This window comes from Coloeus monedula, assembly GCF_965178545.1.
Source record: "Coloeus monedula genome assembly, chromosome: 4".
Lineage (NCBI taxonomy): Eukaryota > Metazoa > Chordata > Aves > Passeriformes > Corvidae > Coloeus > Coloeus monedula.
Window position 1 is genome coordinate 26,304,728 of NC_138784.1, and position 17,799 is coordinate 26,322,526.

Here is a 17,799-nt window from a genome sequence, read left to right on the forward strand (position 1 = left end):
TCTGGCTAACATGGTGGTGTTCGGTCATAGGTCGGACTTAATGATCTCAGAGGTCTTTTCTAATCTAATTTATTTTGTGATTCTGTGACCTCGCACATCCACCCGCCCGGCTCGGGGGCCTCGGGGTGCGGGTCTCGCTCCGCAAGCTCTGCTCACAGGCCGGAGGCTGGCAGCCCGGGCTGCCATGTCTGTGGCGCAGCACGGCCCGGGACCGGCGGCAGGAGCGCCCCGCCCGCCGGCGCCGCGGGGAACCGGCCGGGAGCCGGCAGGGAAAGGAGGAGGGCGGCGGCGAAACAACCGCGCTCCTGCCGCCGGCATCTCAGCCCAGCAGGCCGGGTAGCAGGCACCGGCTAGTGCGGCAGGACTGGACGGCCGCAGGATCCAGCCAGGCTCCCTCGGGCCTCCGCCGCGCACTTTTGGGCCGACAGTAAGGGCGTGTGGGGCGGGGCAAGAAGAAGGAGCCTTTTTTTTTTTTTTTTTTTTTTTTTAAGGGAAAAACCCTTCGCCTTTAAGGGGCGGGGCCAGCGGAGTTTGCGGAAGAGCCCGGCTTGGGGCGGGGGCTGATTGGATCAACGCGGTCTCGTGACGGCGGCTGGAACGGTCCCAGCCCCTCCACCCCGCCGGCGCCCCGCGTTCCATTGTGTGCGCGAGCGCCACCGGGCCCCGCCCCCGCCATGTCTCCGCCCGCAGGGGTGACCACGCCCCGGTGGCGGCCCCGCCCCCCCGTGTTCTCTTGGCTCATTTCCGGCCGCCGCCGCCACCGCCGCTTCCCTCCGAGGGCTCGGGAGAGCGAAGGAACAACAGCCGCCATTTTGTTTGTGTGTGAGCGACGGAGGGAGGAGGAGGGAGCGAGAGGCCGAGCCGGACGGGGCGAGCCAGGGGGAGGGCAGCGCACAGAGACCCAGGGGCTCGGACAGGGGACGGGGAGAGAAGCGAGGAGCCCAGAGGCCCCCCCCTCCCCAACCTGCCCCGTCCCCTCGCTATTCCCTCTCTCTCTGTTTCCTTTTCTCTTTTCTCCTTTTCCCGGAATTCTCTCCCCGCGCTGCCCTCCACCCCCGCTTTGCCCGCTCTGCACACACGCCCCCGGAGCGCCAGGCAGGGGCAGTACGGAGCCTGCGCTCGGCCCCCGCGCTGCCGCCGTCCCGCCCCAGCCCCCCCTCCCCCCCCGCCGGGCAGCGCCGGGGACCCCCTCCCCCGCCCGGCCATTCCGGGGCGAGTCCCCCGGCCTCCTCCGCTGTGATTTTTCTCCTGTTTTATTATTTTAATTTTACCTCTCGCTCCTCTTCTCAGAGGGGTCGCTGAGCGGCCTCCCCTCCCACCCCGACTACCAACCTCTTCGCTCCCTTCCCCACCCTCGCAGAGGCGAAGGGGGAGTCCCCACCGCGCCCGAACAGCGGCCGAGGGTCGCTCATCGCGGCCCGCATCGCCCGTGGGTCCCCGGGAGCGGAGACGGGCAGCCCCCTCCCTGCCACCGTCCTCGGCCGCCCGGGAAGGGGGAAGGTAGGCAGAGAGGGCGGGAGGGGCCGGCTTCTTCCTCCTCCTCCTCCTACTCCTCCTCCTCCTCCTGCCGCTGCTGTGGGATCGGCCCCTCTGCCTGCGCCGGAGGAGGGGGGGCAGCCTGCTACTGCGAACGAGAGAAAGAGGAAGGGGAAAGAAGAGAAAAAGGGGGGGGCAGAAAGGGTGTTGAAACCCGCCCCCCACCTTCCCATCCCGCGATCGGTGCTGCCTCCATCAGGACAACAACCCCTCCTCCTTCCCTGCACAACAAGATGTGAAGCGGAGACTCCTGGGACTTATCCTCACCCTCCTCATCCTTACAGCTCCCCTTTCTGCAGCCATTAGCGACGGGCGAGGAAGAAGCGAGTGGAGCTGGGGACCCCGCGCACGCCGTGCCACTCCCCCCGCCGCCTCCCCCCCAGCCCTGTCGCTGGCGGTGGGTATTTTTTCGCAGGGTGGTGTTGGAGGGGGAAGGAGCCGCTGCTAGAGGACGGTGATCTTTTTTTCTTTTTTCCTCCTCCTCTCCCCTCCTTCGCCCGCCTCCTTGTGGCGATGAGGAGGAGGAGGACGGCGCCGAGGAGGAAGAGGCTGATGGCGGCGGTGAGGAGGCAGCAGGAGGAGGAGACCCCCCGAAGGATGAAGATGATGGTGGCGGCGGCGAGGAAGCACCAGCACAACAGCCGGGATTAATTTTACTAAAAAAAAAAAAAATATTCACCAGCCTCCTTTTTTTTTTTTTTTTTAATTTTTTTTTTTGGCGGGGGTTTTACCTGCTCTTCCCATCTTCGTTCAGCCCTTTCGCCTGGGGGAAGAGGCCTCACCCCCGCCCGCCCCAGCTCCCACCTCTCCCAGCTTCTCCGCTGCCGCCCTCCCAGAGCCCGAGGAGCAGAAAAAGGGGAACTTGCCCCCCCCACACCCCCCCCCTCCGCCAGATCCTCCTCGCTCGCTCTCGGCGTTATTGTTGTTCTTCAGCTGACTCGGGGCCCCAGAAGAACGTGAAGGTTTTGGGGTTCACCCCCCAGCGTCTCTCTGCTCTGAGTGATTGTCTAAAAAATTAAAAATGGCCGAGAATGTGGTGGAGCCGGGCCCGCCTTCAGCCAAGCGGCCTAAACTCTCCTCACCGGCGCTCTCCGTGTCCGCCAGCGACGGCACAGGTCAGTCTCGGGGGCCCAGGCCCTCCCCACCTCTCTCGGGGCCGCAATTCCTGCCCTTTTCTCCCCTCTTTTGCCTAAATCTCCTCCTCCCTTTCGCTGCTGTTAACTCGAGCCTGCCTTTCTGCTTCCCGTCTGTTTCGCCTGTTCTCGCTGCGTTTGAACCTATTGGCGTTAATGGCTTAGGGAGGGTGTTCAGATGTTTCTGCCCTTCTGATTTTTTGGAAGTGATTGAAAGCAAAGCTGTTCAGTTTATTGTGTTTTTGATCAGCTGCAGATAGGACTTAGCAGCTCGTCATTTTCGTGTCTTTCACAATAGTAGCGATTACCGAGCTCCCTGCTAAGCATAATGCCAGTTGCAGAAATACGAAATACTGCTAAAGACGATGCTTTTGTACGCTTTATTGTTGAATTACGTGTGTACACACAAATGTCTTGGGTTTTATTTTATTTTGCATATACAGGGGTTTTTTTACAGCTTGTTTAGAAACGAGAGATTTATTTCTCTGCTATTTTTGTTTTCTCCGTCTTATGTGCAGTCTGCTTATATGATTTATTTTTTTAAATCCTTCATTCTTCTTCCTTGCAGAAGTGTATCAAAATACTGCTTTTCTGAATCAAATAGACCATCAGCTTTAGAAAAAACAGCTAAAACCAAAATCCAGATGCTAGTCTTGTGGCATAAGGTTTATCGAGACTCTTGCCTTCTTAGAGATGAAATTTTACTTCACTTTATTTGTATTAAAAATCAATATGGAGTGTAGTTAATCTTGCATCTCCTATTTCTGTGCTGCAAGACCAAAATGTCTGAAATTCCCCTGTAGACTTGAGCTGTGAAGAGGAAAGGGGCATCTCTGCAGTCCTGCAAAGGTCTTTGGTGGTGCTGCGAAGGCAAGCTAGAGCCGGCAAATTTTAGGTGTCCCAATCCCTAGCAAATATGAACTGGTTGTACTGGGAGGGGGGGAGGAAGTAACAAAGGGCTCTTCAGCTTTTTAATGCTTCTTGTGAAGGAGGTGAGTATTCGGTGTCATTTTGCTATGAGAATACTCTGTTATCTGTCCCACAGGAGTTTCTTTGAACTCACATTAGATCCTATTAGTCTATGGGATATGGAGGAGGCCTCCTCCTGCCAGTCTGGTGACTGGTGGCATTTCTGAAGGCACCAGTGCTCTTGTTCAATGCAGTTAATAACTGGCAAGAAAAGGGAAGAGTTGTTTTCTTGTTGTCGGTTTGTTTTTGTTTTTTTTTTTTCTAAAAAGCTCTCTTTGACAATTAACACCAGGTTTTAATAGCAGGTTTTTGGTTGAGCAGAGGATGTGATTCTACTTGGAATCATCTCCAAAATTTTGATTTTGCCTTTTCTATTCTCCGTGAATGACATATTAGTTTTGAAAAGTTTGTGTGTGACTTTCAGTGCATATTAAATACAGTCAATATTATGTTGTAATTGGAGGACATGACTATTCCTAATATCAACAGGTCTCTAGTAAGAGAGTAGAAGAGTGTTGGAGAAGCTACTCTTTAGCTGGAATTAGTTGTTGGCTGTTTTTGTGCTAGATTTGGAAAACGGTGGTTAATTCAATAGTAACGTTTTTTAACTTGTCTTGACAGTGGTTATTTTGCTCTGCTTAGAGAGGTGAAATAAAAATATTTTGTGAGAAAAGTTCTGATACTTTAAAAATATGCAAGTTAAAGGCACATTTTGATTCAAATGAACACACATCTAAGTTCCAACATTTGTGATCAAATAAGGGTTGGGTAATTTGTGAATGTATTTCAGTTTAGCAGGTGCAGACTTTTGCAGAATACTTAGTCTTTAGCTGTTAACTTACTGGGCAGCTTTTTACAGTTAATAAATGAACTTTTTACAGTTTTGGTGAAACACTAGGGACTGGACAGTTTCAGTAGTGTACAAATGTGATGATTTTTCCTAAAGTGATTGGGACTGTCATCGCCTGATAGCTATGCAGAGGTTTATAGTGGTGCAAACACTTCATATATGCTACATAAAATCTATTAAAGTATTCTTAGTCTTCTGCCTTTTTTTTTAAAAATTGCCGACTAATTATGCGAACATGGGACAGTTTTACTTTCTGTGGTTTTTACCATGACATATCATATCTATTTCTGTAAATAAAATCCAACCTATGAACCAATGAATGTATTTTGAGAGTTATGTTTTTTCATTTGCTGCTTGAGACTGCACTTTGTTTTGTCATACTTCTGTTGTGGGAAATTGCTTTGAAGTTTACATTTTTTTTTAACCTATCTGTCGGTTAAATTTGCTTTGAAATAGTGCAAGCAGCTGTCATTAAGTAAATTCCACTTATAGAATCTTGTATTGTCCCCACTCCTCAGTTAATTATAGGAAATAAGTAACATGGTGCTTATGTACTTACTCAAACACTCTTTTTAAAACTGTTAGATTCTCAGCACCATCAGATGAAAGGGGAAAGGCAAGAAACTTGCACTGTTGACAAAACTTTTTGCAGCACTTGTACATAGTGCTGGTTTTGCTTTTAACTTTTTGCTTAGTTTCTTAATCTGAAACGTTTAAATTTGTTAGACATGTAAAAATGATGACTGACTCCTGTTAAATTGTTCCCAAATTTACAGATATTAAGTGTATTTATATTGAAGACTAAGAGGAAAATCTGACTCATGTTTTCACTGTAAACCTGAATGATACTCATATTCTGGGCCTGGAATGTACTAAACTGTAATGTTGGTGGCTTTCTTCTAAAAAGAAGTAAGCAAAGATTGTTCTAATATGCTTGATTTATTGGCAGCAGCCAAATACAGCTGCATTTCCCACTGTTGTTGCAGTGCTGCATCTTCTTCTGTCTTAAAAGTTATGGATGGTTCATGTGTTCCCTGCTCAGAATTTGCTTTGCCGTGGAACATACTGTGTTAGTTTACTTTTAAGTTGCTTTATTAATGCCAATTCATCCTTTAGGAGGCAAACTGAAATGTTTGTAGCACATCTTGTAATAAACATTTTGAAGTAATTTAGAAAGTCTTGGTATTTTCAGTGCCCTGTAGTATATTGGAATTTGAATGGTCTCATTTTTTCTTTAATGTTGTGTAGCTCTAGAATAATTTCAGAGATAGGACTTTGTGGGATTCCCTTGAACTACCACAGGTTTTTCTACAGCTAATTTTTTTTTTTTTTTGGTCTCTTCTATTTAAGTGTTAAATTTGTTGCAAAGAAGAATGGTAATGATCTGTGTATTTTGTCTAGGCCTTAAGTTTTCTGAGGGCCATTACAACTCTACAGTGGGTTCATCTTTTGGTGGCAACAGTGACTTTGTCACACTTCTGTACCGGCATGGTTACATTGACAGAAGTACTTTGCCAGTGTAGCTCCTTTGCTCACCTTTCCTAACTGGTAGCAACAGTTTTGATATGTTGCATGTACTCTGGCAAGACTTTCTTAAACACGGTGTTAGCAAACTGGTGCATACTAGTCCCCCTGCTATAACAGAATAACTTGAGTGCATCCTGAGGAGTTACCTCTTGGAGTGAAATGGGTGAAAATCGTTCATAAAGATACATTTTTAATTGAACGGTTTAAACCACTCGTTTTGGGGTTTTTTTGCAGGGGGCAGGGAGGTGTGTTTTTATTTGTGGATCCCTCAACTTTTCCTGCAGTGATGCAGGTGTGCTAAAATTGCTATGTACAGATTTCAGTGCGGTCTATTCAGGACAGGAGAGTTTAATCATATTTTACAGCACCCCCCACGCCTCCTCCCGCTTAGAAGTAACCTGTTTTCTGTGAACTGGGAAATTGTTTTGGGCTCTGGATTCAGAACCACTGTTTCTTCACAGAATAGAAATGGAGTACACCCCCTGCTGAAGTGTGTTTGTATAGTATCATGTCTTTAGGCTGCTAGATCTGAAAATAAGATTTTAAGTTCTTAGTGTTTTGGGCTTGCTGTGACACTGGAAGTCAGTTTTCTACAATTAGTTGGCACGTGTTATATCAGAGAATGTATGTGTGGTATGTGCCTTAACATCCCTCAGTTTACTATATCCAAAAAACATGTTTTTCTGTGCAGTAGCACATCTTCAATCTCCCTCGGAGTATCCATCTTTTGTAAAGTCTGGATGTTCCTTTTTGTCAGGAACTGTTTTTGACCTTTTAAATTTTATTCTCCCTCACATCAAAGGTCTAAGACCTGTAACGAAACTTCTGGGCAACTGCAATTTTGACTGATACTCATCTTTCATTTGTTCCAAATGGATCAGGATGTTTCTTTTCTCAAAATGAGTTGTATTAATCTTGTCTCACTGCCCTTTTCAATTCTGTTTTCCAAGAGCTGTGTGTTTTTTGCTAGCGTTTGTATATACTACATTTAAAATTAAATACATTACACCAGTCTGATTTCTAGCTAATGTCAAAGACCAGATGGTCAGCTACATTTAACTCACAGCCATCAGTTAATGTTTCCATCCCTTCTTGTTAAAAGCCATACTTTTTGCCGTTTTTGCCTTAAAATGTCATTTGGTGGATGACATATACTGTAGGTATATGTATGCATTGGTGGATGCCTGTGTGGCAGAAATGAATGTCTTTGGTGTGTAGCTAAAAAGGCTCAAAGTAACTGTATTAGGAATAAATTTAAACTAAGAAAATTTAAGTCTGTGAGACTTCTTTAAAAAGTAAACCAATCATTCATATTGTGCTTAGTGATTTTTTTTTTCTAAGAAAATTTTGCAGGCTTTTGAACCTTGTAGATTTCCAAACTGCTATATCTGTTCTTTTGTGTCTTTCACCAAGTATACTGTGTCTCTGATGTAGATAGGTACTTTTTCTGAGCAGTGTTAGAAAGGTACCTAATTTTTTAAAAAAATAAGTACGCCAACACAAGGACCATACATACCATGGTGTAAAACTGAGTGTTGAGCCTTTACAGATAAAAAACCTTTGAGCCTGGAAAACCAGTTTACAATTGCAATTTATAAATAGATTCACGAGTTTAATATTGCAGGGAAAAACCTTTGTTTGGGAAAACACTTGGGAATTTAAATCCTAGATTAAAAAAAAATCTACTAGTTTTTGCATTTTGTTCTTCACAGTCCTAAAGCAGGGCTTGCATTGAGTTCAGGTTATTGGTCAGTTGTGCATTTGTAGAAAACCAAATTTTATCTGGGAAGGGTCTATCAGACTCCAGGGTTTAGTGTATGTTTTTGGGGGATGTGGGTCTAATAAGATACTGGGGCTAAATGCTGAACTTCTACTGTATGAATTCTGGGGTTTTGTATCTTTACAACTTGGAGAAAACGACTTTATTATTAAATTTCAATTTTTTATGATTTAGTATGTATTTCCTGTGTCTTCCCTGTAGGCTACTTGATCATCTCCAGTGTGTCCCCTCATTGTCTTGCTTAGCTGCTTTAGCACGAGCAGCCTTTCAGTGCTTGTTCCAACAGCATAATGATACTACTTCAACCTTTCTTATCATCTGAATTAGTGCTCCTTCTGAGAGGGTTTGCCCAAAAATCACCTGGATTTGTTATTTGACAAATGGAGTAATTCTGCTGTGTAGATTTCACTGACAATTAACAATGCACACCTGTCTGCAAGGATTTTGTTTTTCTGTCTTTACTTAAACTGTAGCAGCAGGCTGAAGTAAAATACATCTGTCTCTGCATATGGTGGTGTGCCTGACAAAAAATTTCTGTGGCTGCCTTAAATTTGTAGAACTTCAAGTAGAACTTAAACTAGAGCAGAGATCCTCTCCCTGAACAGTATCAAACAACGTATTGTTCTCTTCCTAAATAGCAACAAGTTTTCTTAAAATGGACTGGTGTATGAATGTGTTTAAAGTTATCTTAAAAACTCGATGTGCAGTAGTCTCCTTCAAGCATCTATTTCTTCCAAATCTTTTTGAAGAAAATCAGGAATGTTGAATTCTGGTGGACTCAAACCACAGTAACTTGTTGCTCAGTTGATGCTGTTCCTGTAAACACACCTGACATCAAGGATGTGAGATCAGGGGCCAGTCTAAGATTTTAATTAAGAAGTGCCAGTTAAGTACAGAACCTTGAAGAGCAAGTTATTTTCTATTACTGGTTGTTGTGAGATGGGGCAGATAAAGATTTAGCTCTTTTCCATTTGATGGTGTGAAACACCTCTGTACTGCATCTTTTGTTGTATTCCCACAAGAGATCTAAGTGTAGGAGTTTTGAACATTCTCTGCTTGCAGAATCAAGATTTACTACTTCCTTTTTTGTAGAACTTCCAAATACCACTGAATAGACAATTTCTCTTGTTTTAAGAGAGATTGTAACACATTCCTACTGTTTTAATGAACTAAAAGACTAATTCTCAGGGTTTTTTCCTTTTTGGAATTCTAATAAGAAGTAAAATTCCAGCAAAGTGCCGATATATGGCTTGCTCAGTACAAATTTTGCTGAAGCTAAACTGCCTTTTACATGTTCCTGAATGCAGTTTCAGGAAATCTGGGGAATTACTGGTTTAAGATAATGAAGTCTGATCTGCTGACTTACGTTATTTTGTTTACTTGGGTATTTTTTGTACATAAATTCAGCATTGCTTTTTGCTTTTACTCTGGAGTAACGTTGAATGAACTCAGAAAATTGATTTGACTTTTTGGTAATTGTATATGCAGATTGCGTAGTTTCAAAGTCATTGTTAACTTGACGATGAAATGAACTTTACTCTTTTCTTGAAACTGATTTGTAATCACTTCTAAAATGAATTCAGTGTGCTCTGTGCACATAAGAGTGTTCCCATCCTATGTTCAGGTACCCAGTTTTGTCCACCAACATAGCAGACCAGCGCAGCTTCTCTTAACTTTATAGACCTGTATGTATACACAGATGCCACTGGGAATAAGAATACTAACTTAGAGACTTGACTCCAATCTTGAAGTTAAAGGTAGCCCAATGATTTATGCAAATACCAACATGTTCACAAGGAAATTATTAATGGTGTGACTTCAGCATTTTATAATTAAAATTTCAAAACTTTATCTTATGTGGGTTATCAGTGATGGCAAGACTACTACCTTTGTATAAAAGCATGAATAAACACATACATAAATAAAAATGTCTCTGAAATTCCTCCTTAAGTAATATTAAATCTTTAAACATACCTTATTCTCGAATTTTGACCCCAGTCTTTTCCATATGATTACAGCACTTCTGTTTCCCTAAAACAGTTACAATTCTATACTCCAGAATCATACCCATTGCATTTTCACTATGGTTTTCAGTGGTTAAGTCCTGCTATTGTCTGTATCTCTAAATACTGATTTTTGAAGAACTTTGAATATGAAACTGAAAAGTGGGTTATAAATACAATTTTCGTCTGAAGCTGTGAAAAGCATGCATCACTCAGAGTCTACTAAAATAGGCATTTCTGTTGATATTAGTTTGGGAAAGGTAGGACTTAAACTTGCAGGTTATTGAGGCTTCATAAAATAGAGACTATTTTCCTTAAGCCAAAATTAATGTGTTTGACTAGGGATTAGGATAGTTTAAAAAATGGAGAGAGCGAGGTCCTAATTTTAGGACTTCAGTAGATATTGAGCGATATGCTGTTGCTGCTTTAGAATGATTCTTGTTGTTGTTCACACTTGTAAAATACTTATATTTTTGCCTGGTTGTTACAACTAATACTGGAATCATGTGCATTCTAGGTGGTGAATTGGACTTTGATCAACAAATGTTTGATTGTTTTTAAGAATATTTGTGCCAGAAGTTGTTTGCTACCATAATGTGCTAACATGTTTTGTGCCTTCATGTTTGTTGTCTTCCAGGTGTTTTGAATAAGGTTTTTTTAGTATGTTTTCTCTTTGTATTATTTGCAGTCTTACCTCAAATAATAATGTTTCTTGATACAGTGAAGAAATTCAGGTCTTTTCTGGATTGGCAGGGAAGGAAGGTGGCAATGCTTTCTCAGTTTCTTAAAGGGAACAGAATTAATATCCAAGTCTTAACACTGGAGACTGTTACTCAAATGGCATAATACAGAATATGAGTTCTCATTTGCTGCTGAGTAAGGGATCACCCCCCCGTTAGGGTTATACAGGGAGTACTGTCTGAGGATTTTGGAAGCAGTAGCTGCAGTGATGACTCTAGACCTTATATCTTAGGCTGATGTGGATGTTTTGTGCCTTCATTTCGAATCAATTTAGTAGATGAATTTAAATTAATTCTATGTTTTAAGTTAGAGAGAACATTTTGGCAGAGTTTGTGTTACCGTTGGGTAATTGTGGCTTCATAGAGGATCTACATGAAAAGGCCCCTTTTTAAATGGATTTTATGGTCTGATCTCCAAAGTGCGATACAGCAAAGTTCCTACCAGGCTGGTGTGTGCCTCTTTCTTAGGCACGTGGGTTTTTGTTTGGGTTTTTTTTGTTGGTTTCTTTTCTTCTTCCCTGATAAAACTGCCTGGACATGTCTAGCTTAATTTTCTGTCATTGTAGAGGCCTTGGGAATTGATGACTCTGTTAGCACTTTGTTTCAAGTCTGTGCTTCACCTTTGCTTCTGCATTTTCATGGATACTTGAGGATTATCCTATGAGATTGTGTCTCCTTATCTTGTTCTGCCTTTTGTTGGTTGTATGTTTTGAGTTCTGATTTTTTTTTTTTTTTTTTTTTTTTGGAGGGCATTTCAGACAGCGTGTTTTAGGGCCTGTAATGCTGGGGCTTGACTGCAAGCTTGAATGGCTGATTTCTCTGGAATACTGGTGGTATCTTCAGGGCACTTTCTCTGTTACATGTAGGCCCTGTTCAGTTCTGGATTTTCAGTTTTTGTATCACCAGGCAGGGAAACACCTTATTGTTATTCTTTGCCTGAAAGCACAGCTAAGGTGTAATGTTTTCCATGTGGTCCAACATCATCTGTGGTTCCTGTCAACCCTGCCACATGCGTGCTTTATATTCAGTGTCCTGTATAAGCCTTGTCCACTTGTTTCATTGTGAAACCAGTGACTGGGATATAAGTTGATCCACTAATAGGTTGCTGGGCTGCAGAAACAGTTGTGTAATAGGGGGCTGTTCAGCAGCTTTCTAAGTTGATGTGTCTCTGTTTGGAATATAATAAATGGGAAGGAGGGACAGGAGCTGTTGAGTTTCTTACGTCTTTGCTGGTCTGACAGAGGTAGGCTCAGGAGTCAGTGGCTGTCTGACCTATCTGCCATGCAGGGTTCTTGAGGCATCGCTGATCACACATGATGCTTTTTCTTCAGCTTGTACAACTCTTCTTGAGACTGAATGCTCAAATGTCTTGAGTCTGAGGGTTCAGTACATGAGAATAAAGTGTTGCTACTTCTTAGCACACGGGGAAGTTCCTAGAAAACCAGTATTGTTCACTGCAGCCTATTTGCTCGGACCAGATAGCTTCCATATAGATAGAAATTCCTGTTTTATTCTGAAAGGTGAATAAAGGTCTGTTGTCTTAATCCAGAAATGAGAAAATGACAGAATCCTGACTGTAGGCTAAAAAGCATGTAAAAGAAACTTGTATGTGCCACCTGAACACGTGCTGATTTCCTTGCTAAGTAGTTAGTATTGATGTATTTTCCCCGCTTTATAAGCGCTGTCATAAATTGCTGTCCTGCCTTGCCTGCTTTGAGAGCTGTTGCATCACTGGTGGTACCAGGTGCTCGTGCAGTAAAACTAACTTGAAATAAATACTTTGTATCTAATTTGAAAATTGATCACTTGATAAGGCACTGAAGTCTTATTGACTTAAGGATTTTGATTGCACACTCTACATGTGTATTAGTTTAAAGTCCGTTTTGGTGCCAGGTAGCTTTTCAACCCAGGCTGGCAGTTTCCTTGCATTTTGCAGATTAGACATTGTCAAAGGCAGACTTTTAGAAGTAGAATCCAAAATCAAGAACAATCCGTAGCATGCAATGCAGGTCAGTACCCTGATTTTTGAAGTTGCTTTCTCACAGTTTAGGACACAGTTCATGCTACTTAGTCCGGTCTAACTGAATTGCCACTGAAAGAGATGGACCTGCTCCTTCTTCTGTCTTTTTTGACTTTCTCACTACAGATGTAATGTAGCCAGGGCAAGTGAGGCCAGTTTCTTGACTTTTTTTTTTTTTTTTTAAGACTTGCTAAGTGTTCAGTAGGGGTACAGTTCTTCAAAGGACTTATGAAATGCATGTTGAGAAGATCTCAGGTTAAGACTTTCTGATCTACTTCTTAGATGTTGTTTTGTGGAGGTTTTCTTTTCTTTGACTCTTGGGTGGCAGCGGCAATCTATTCTATATGTTCTTGTTACCTGTGGAAAGAAATACACCAATAATACCATAAACAGCATAACGGGGGATCACTCTGTGCTACTGTACTGAGATCAGGATTGAGATCAGGATTTAGCTCTACCATTGCCACTTCCTTCCAGTGTATTACTGGATGGTTTTGGGCTTTAGGCCAGATACTGTCTGTTCTGTTATATCCCAATTTTTCTGTGTCAATATCTCTAGAGATGATGAATCAGGTGGACAAACCTTTGCAGGACTAATCTTCCTCCTCTGCCTTCCCACAAGCTTTATTTTGTTAGCGAGAAATCTTTGTGTGTATCATTAATGAAACAGATTGCAAGACTAACAGTGGGCTCAGTGTGCTGGAAAGGCAATCAGTTCTGGGTATTTCTCACCCATGTCTTAAGCTATGCCTTTGGCTCTTGTGTGAGTATATATGATCTTGTTTCCACGCGGTTTGTGAGTTGTCTGGCCCAGCCTTGTCAGTTTTTGGCTTGGTCATAGATAGGACTCTGTACAGTGGGCTTTAGGGCACCAATTCTGTGTAGAAGACAGAAATGGATTGCAACTGTTGTTAGATATAGACAAGGTCCTATTTGTCTTTGTGGTCATTTGAGATCGTGTTTCAGTCCTGTATCAGAAAGTTTCTGCCTCCCAGCAGTTGACTAAAAATGTAATTTTCTTATCTGATCAGACAACTGAAAGTTTGTTCCAGTTTTCTTGTTTATCTACTGGCTAAGGAAAACTTCGAAGGTTTCTTTTTGGAAAAGACTCCTAAAAAGAGCGAACTCAAACCAGAATATTGCTTTCTTAGTAGTTATGACTTAGAATTTTGGCTAATAGCTGACAGTATTCTTTTACGATGAATCACCTATTGTATATTCTCTAGGATTAAAAATCCTAGCAAGTTAGCTTTATGTGGAAAGTTTCATATGGGATGTCTTAGATGTTTTGGTGCAAACAACTAATCCAATTAGGATTATTTCACAACCATTCAGGTTGGGGGTGGGTTTTGTTAATGTAGCTGGTGCTATGTTGTGTTTTAAGGCATTAATAAAAAGAATTAATGCCACTTTAAGTTTTTATGACATTTTTCATCCTGTTCATTGATGTCACAGAATGATCAGGCCAAGGAGTTCATATAGGTTGTACCTGGATGCTCCAGTTAGTAATGGGCTAGTAAGCCTTAAAGCTGGAATTATCTCCTCATTTATGAGGAAGGAGAATTTAAAGAAGAGTGAGGTCTTCAGAGAAGGAGATTAATATTTTCTTGTGAGTAAAGATGACCAAATCCTTGTCTCTCAAAATAAGAATTGCACTGCCCCTTTGTGGTGTTACATCTGAAATCATCTACATGGATCTTCCTGGGAAAATACTATGCTGTGGTTTGGAAAACAAGTTAGTTTTTCATATTAAACATTTGCTGGTCACTCCAGTTGGTTTTGTGAAGGGCTTTATATGCAATGGTCTGAACTCAGGAAAGGTGAAGTGAGGACTTTTGGTTTGGGACTTGCCCTGTACTGGAAGTTGTGTTTGTACAAGAGCAGAAATTCTTTGCCCAACTACAGTCAAAAAAGTGGCCTTTGGACTGTGTGGGTGTTGATGGGAGGTGTCTGGGCTGCCATGATGGTTATGTTGTAGGTACAGGCTTTGTGCTGGGTCATGTTTTTTCCAGTCACTTAACTTTTGTTTTCAGTTTTATTTGTTTGTCATTGAGGACAGCTGGCTAACTTGTGAATTCCTGATAATATTTTTTTACTCCTTCCTCACTCCTCATGGTCTCTTAGTCTGATTATTAGCCACAGTGTTTTCAGGATGTAGTGTTGCAACAGTTGCCTCTTAAATGTGTCCTGACAGGCTTCTTAAGGTGCTAGTTGAAGCTGTTTCAAGCTGTCATCTATTTTTTTTTGATTGCTTTTTTGATTTCCTTGATCTCTAATTTGAGGGTCTCTTCCACTAACTCTTTCCATGTTCATCAAAATCTAGTTCTTAAGTTAACCACTGAGCATTGTGAATTGGTTTTGGTTTTAGTTTTTTGTTTTGTTTTGGGTTTTTTTTGCGGGGATGGGGGTGGGGTGTGTGTGGTGTGTTTTTAGATGAGTCTACTGACACACAATATTAAGTTCATCATTGTAGATGAAAGAGAACTTGAACAAAGATTTATTCTTCTGATTGCTCCTTCACTTTTGAAGCTTCAAAAATACCCGTCATGCAAATGAACAATCAGCCCTTGGTGTGTCTTGCAAAGCGTAACTTCTTGCACAAGATACATGGTCATGAAGAATTGGCTACCTGATTTTAATAGTTTAAAAGTTCTTTAATGGAAATTTTCTTTCTTTCTCTGGCGGTTTGTAGTAATATAGAATGTCCAAAAGGAGTGTTAAAATCCCTGTTATGGTGCACCTGTCTTCTTGCCAATCTCATACAGTATTTTCGGAATTCTAAAGTCGTGATCTTATCTGTGATAAGAGTTGTGAAGTTGTAGGAACTCTGTTAGTCCAGGTGTTTGATAATTTGGGTATAGTATCATGTGAAACATTTTAAACAAATCCATAATGCTGATGAACTTTTCTGGCTTGCATGCTGTTTAACTGTAGCTTTTTTTCACTAATACTTGGACCATTTGGATCTTGAGCTCCACCGTTTCTGGTCCCAGCAGCCAAGGCTGCATTTGAGCTTTGCATTCCTCAGCAGCCACCCATTGTTGGTGAGAACAAGGTCCACTACAGCACCTCTTCTTGCCAGCTCCTTTCACTTGGAGAGGGAAGTTGTCATTAATGCGTGTCAGAAACCATAAGCTTTCTAAGTTATTTTTGGTTTAACTACCATAGATTAAATAGACCAAGGTATGTGCTGCTTCGGCAGACCTAAGAACTTCGTGTTCTCTAGAGCAAATAGATTCTGGGTACTGTGTAATATTCTTGTATCTATGTATTCCAAGTAGCAATCTTTCGCCACTTAGTTACCTCAGGGATTGCTTTGCATGGGCTCTTGAGGTGGGAATTTTTTTTTTCATCCTGGTGTTTTTCACAGCTTTGTGGGCAGGAGGGTTACTTTGTTTTCTGATAGTGTTTGTTGTGGGAAGATACTGGCTGTCTGGTGGAGTGCAATGAAATTTGGCCATTCAGTGCTGGTAATGACTGGATGTGGAAGAATAAAAAAACCAAACAGCTACCCAAAAAACCCCTGAAACAACCAACCAAACCAAATGCCAGAAAACCCAATTCAACATAAAACCCTATAACCAAACCTCTATTTATTATTTTATAAATAGTAAATATATTTTTTAAATGATATTGCTGTATTAGTTATGGCTGTCCAAAAGTTATAACTTTTTTAGCAAAAGTGATAAAGTGTTTTCCTATCAACCTGCTAATTCTTTCTTGTAATGGCTGTTTAATTCCATTGGCTGAGAGATTTCAATACATATTTTTCACTATTTCCTTGTCAAACTTCTCAAGTTGAGAGATCATAGTCTGAGATATCCCATGATCTTTTGGCACAAATTGTAGGAGGCTGAAGTAGAACAGTTTTCTCTAGTTCAGACACCATAAAGTTTAGAATTACTTTTATCCTGACAAATTGGGTAGCTTTCAGTAATGACTGATAAGGGAATTTTGCTCAAATATAAAAAGTCAAGTTTTGCTAGTTACTTGAAATTAAAAAATAGAAACTTCAAAACGCTACTGATTGCTCTGAGCTCATATACAATCTGTTTTGTTTTTCAGATTTTGGATCACTCTTTGATCTGGAACATGACTTGCCAGATGAACTGATCAGCTCCACAGAACTTGGACTCACCAATGGTGGTGACATTAACCAGCTGCAGACCAGCCTTGGCCTGGCACAAGATGCTGCTTCTAAACACAAGCAGCTGTCTGAACTTTTACGGGCTGGTAGCTCCCCAAATCTCAATATGGGGGTTGGTGGCCCTGGCCAAGGCATGGCCAGTCAAACCCAACAAAATAGTCCTGGAATGGGAATGTTAAACAGCATGGTGAAAAGCCCCATGGCACAGGCTGGGTTGACTTCTCCCAGTATGGCGATGGGTGCAAGTGGACCAAACCAGGGTCCTTCTGCCCAATCCACAGCAGCAATGATGCCAACAGTAAACAGCCCAGTTAACCAGCCTGGCATGGGAATGAACACAGGGATGAATGCTGGCATGAATCCTGGGATGTTGGCAGCAGGCAATGGACAGGGGATGATGCAGGGGCAAGTCATGAACGGTTCAATTGGAGCAGGCAGAGGGCGACCTAATATGCCGTACCCGAACCCAGGAATGGGTAGTGCTGGTAACTTGTTGGCTGAGACACTGCAACAAGGCACTCCACAGATGGGAGGGCAGGCTGGACTAAGAGGGCCACAGCCTGGAGCCATGAACAAGGTAAGACAAGCTAAACTTGATTACCTTCCTCATTGTTGACTTTGTTTTGTAAAATTTATTCCTCTGCACTGTGGATTCTATAGGGTTTTTTCTTTAAGAATCCCATATGATGGATTAAATAGTTTATATGCTGCTGAAGTGGAATTTGTGATGGTCATCGGAAGCAAAAATTGAATCTTGCACAACAAGCAAGACTATGGCTAGATTAAAAAGCCTGGTTTAGAAATCTTGTGACAGATTATCCATAACACTGAAAAGTAATTTGATTGTATTTTATTCTGTTTTATGCTTTGTCTGCAACTGTATTTTTCCATCTAATGTCATGCTGGTATTGTGAGTGTGATGGGAATCCATCAGGATCTTTTAGATGTTGTGGTGCTTTTTTCCTGTATGACAGTTAATGCAAGTATTTGTTGTCTGAGATCAACTGAATGTTTGTGCTGTAGCAGATGCTAAGAGGCACATGCAGGTTTGAATTGACTGATCTACTCACTGTATGTGCCGGGTATTCGAGTTA

General features: G+C 42.2%; 1 protein-coding gene across 1 annotated transcript in view; it reads left to right on the forward strand.

Annotated features, from left to right (window-relative positions):
* Nucleotides 1-758: 758 nt before the first annotated feature.
* EP300 (EP300 lysine acetyltransferase) overlaps nucleotides 759-17,799 on the forward strand; it is a 62,470-nt gene continuing 45,429 nt past the window's right edge. The window contains exons 1-3 of the mRNA XM_082280866.1: nucleotides 759-1,933; nucleotides 2,055-2,651; nucleotides 16,624-17,282. Of these exons, the coding sequence (XP_082136992.1) occupies nucleotides 2,558-2,651; nucleotides 16,624-17,282 (753 nt within the window). The 5' untranslated portion in view covers nucleotides 759-1,933; nucleotides 2,055-2,557. The remainder of the gene's footprint in view (nucleotides 1,934-2,054; nucleotides 2,652-16,623; nucleotides 17,283-17,799) is intronic.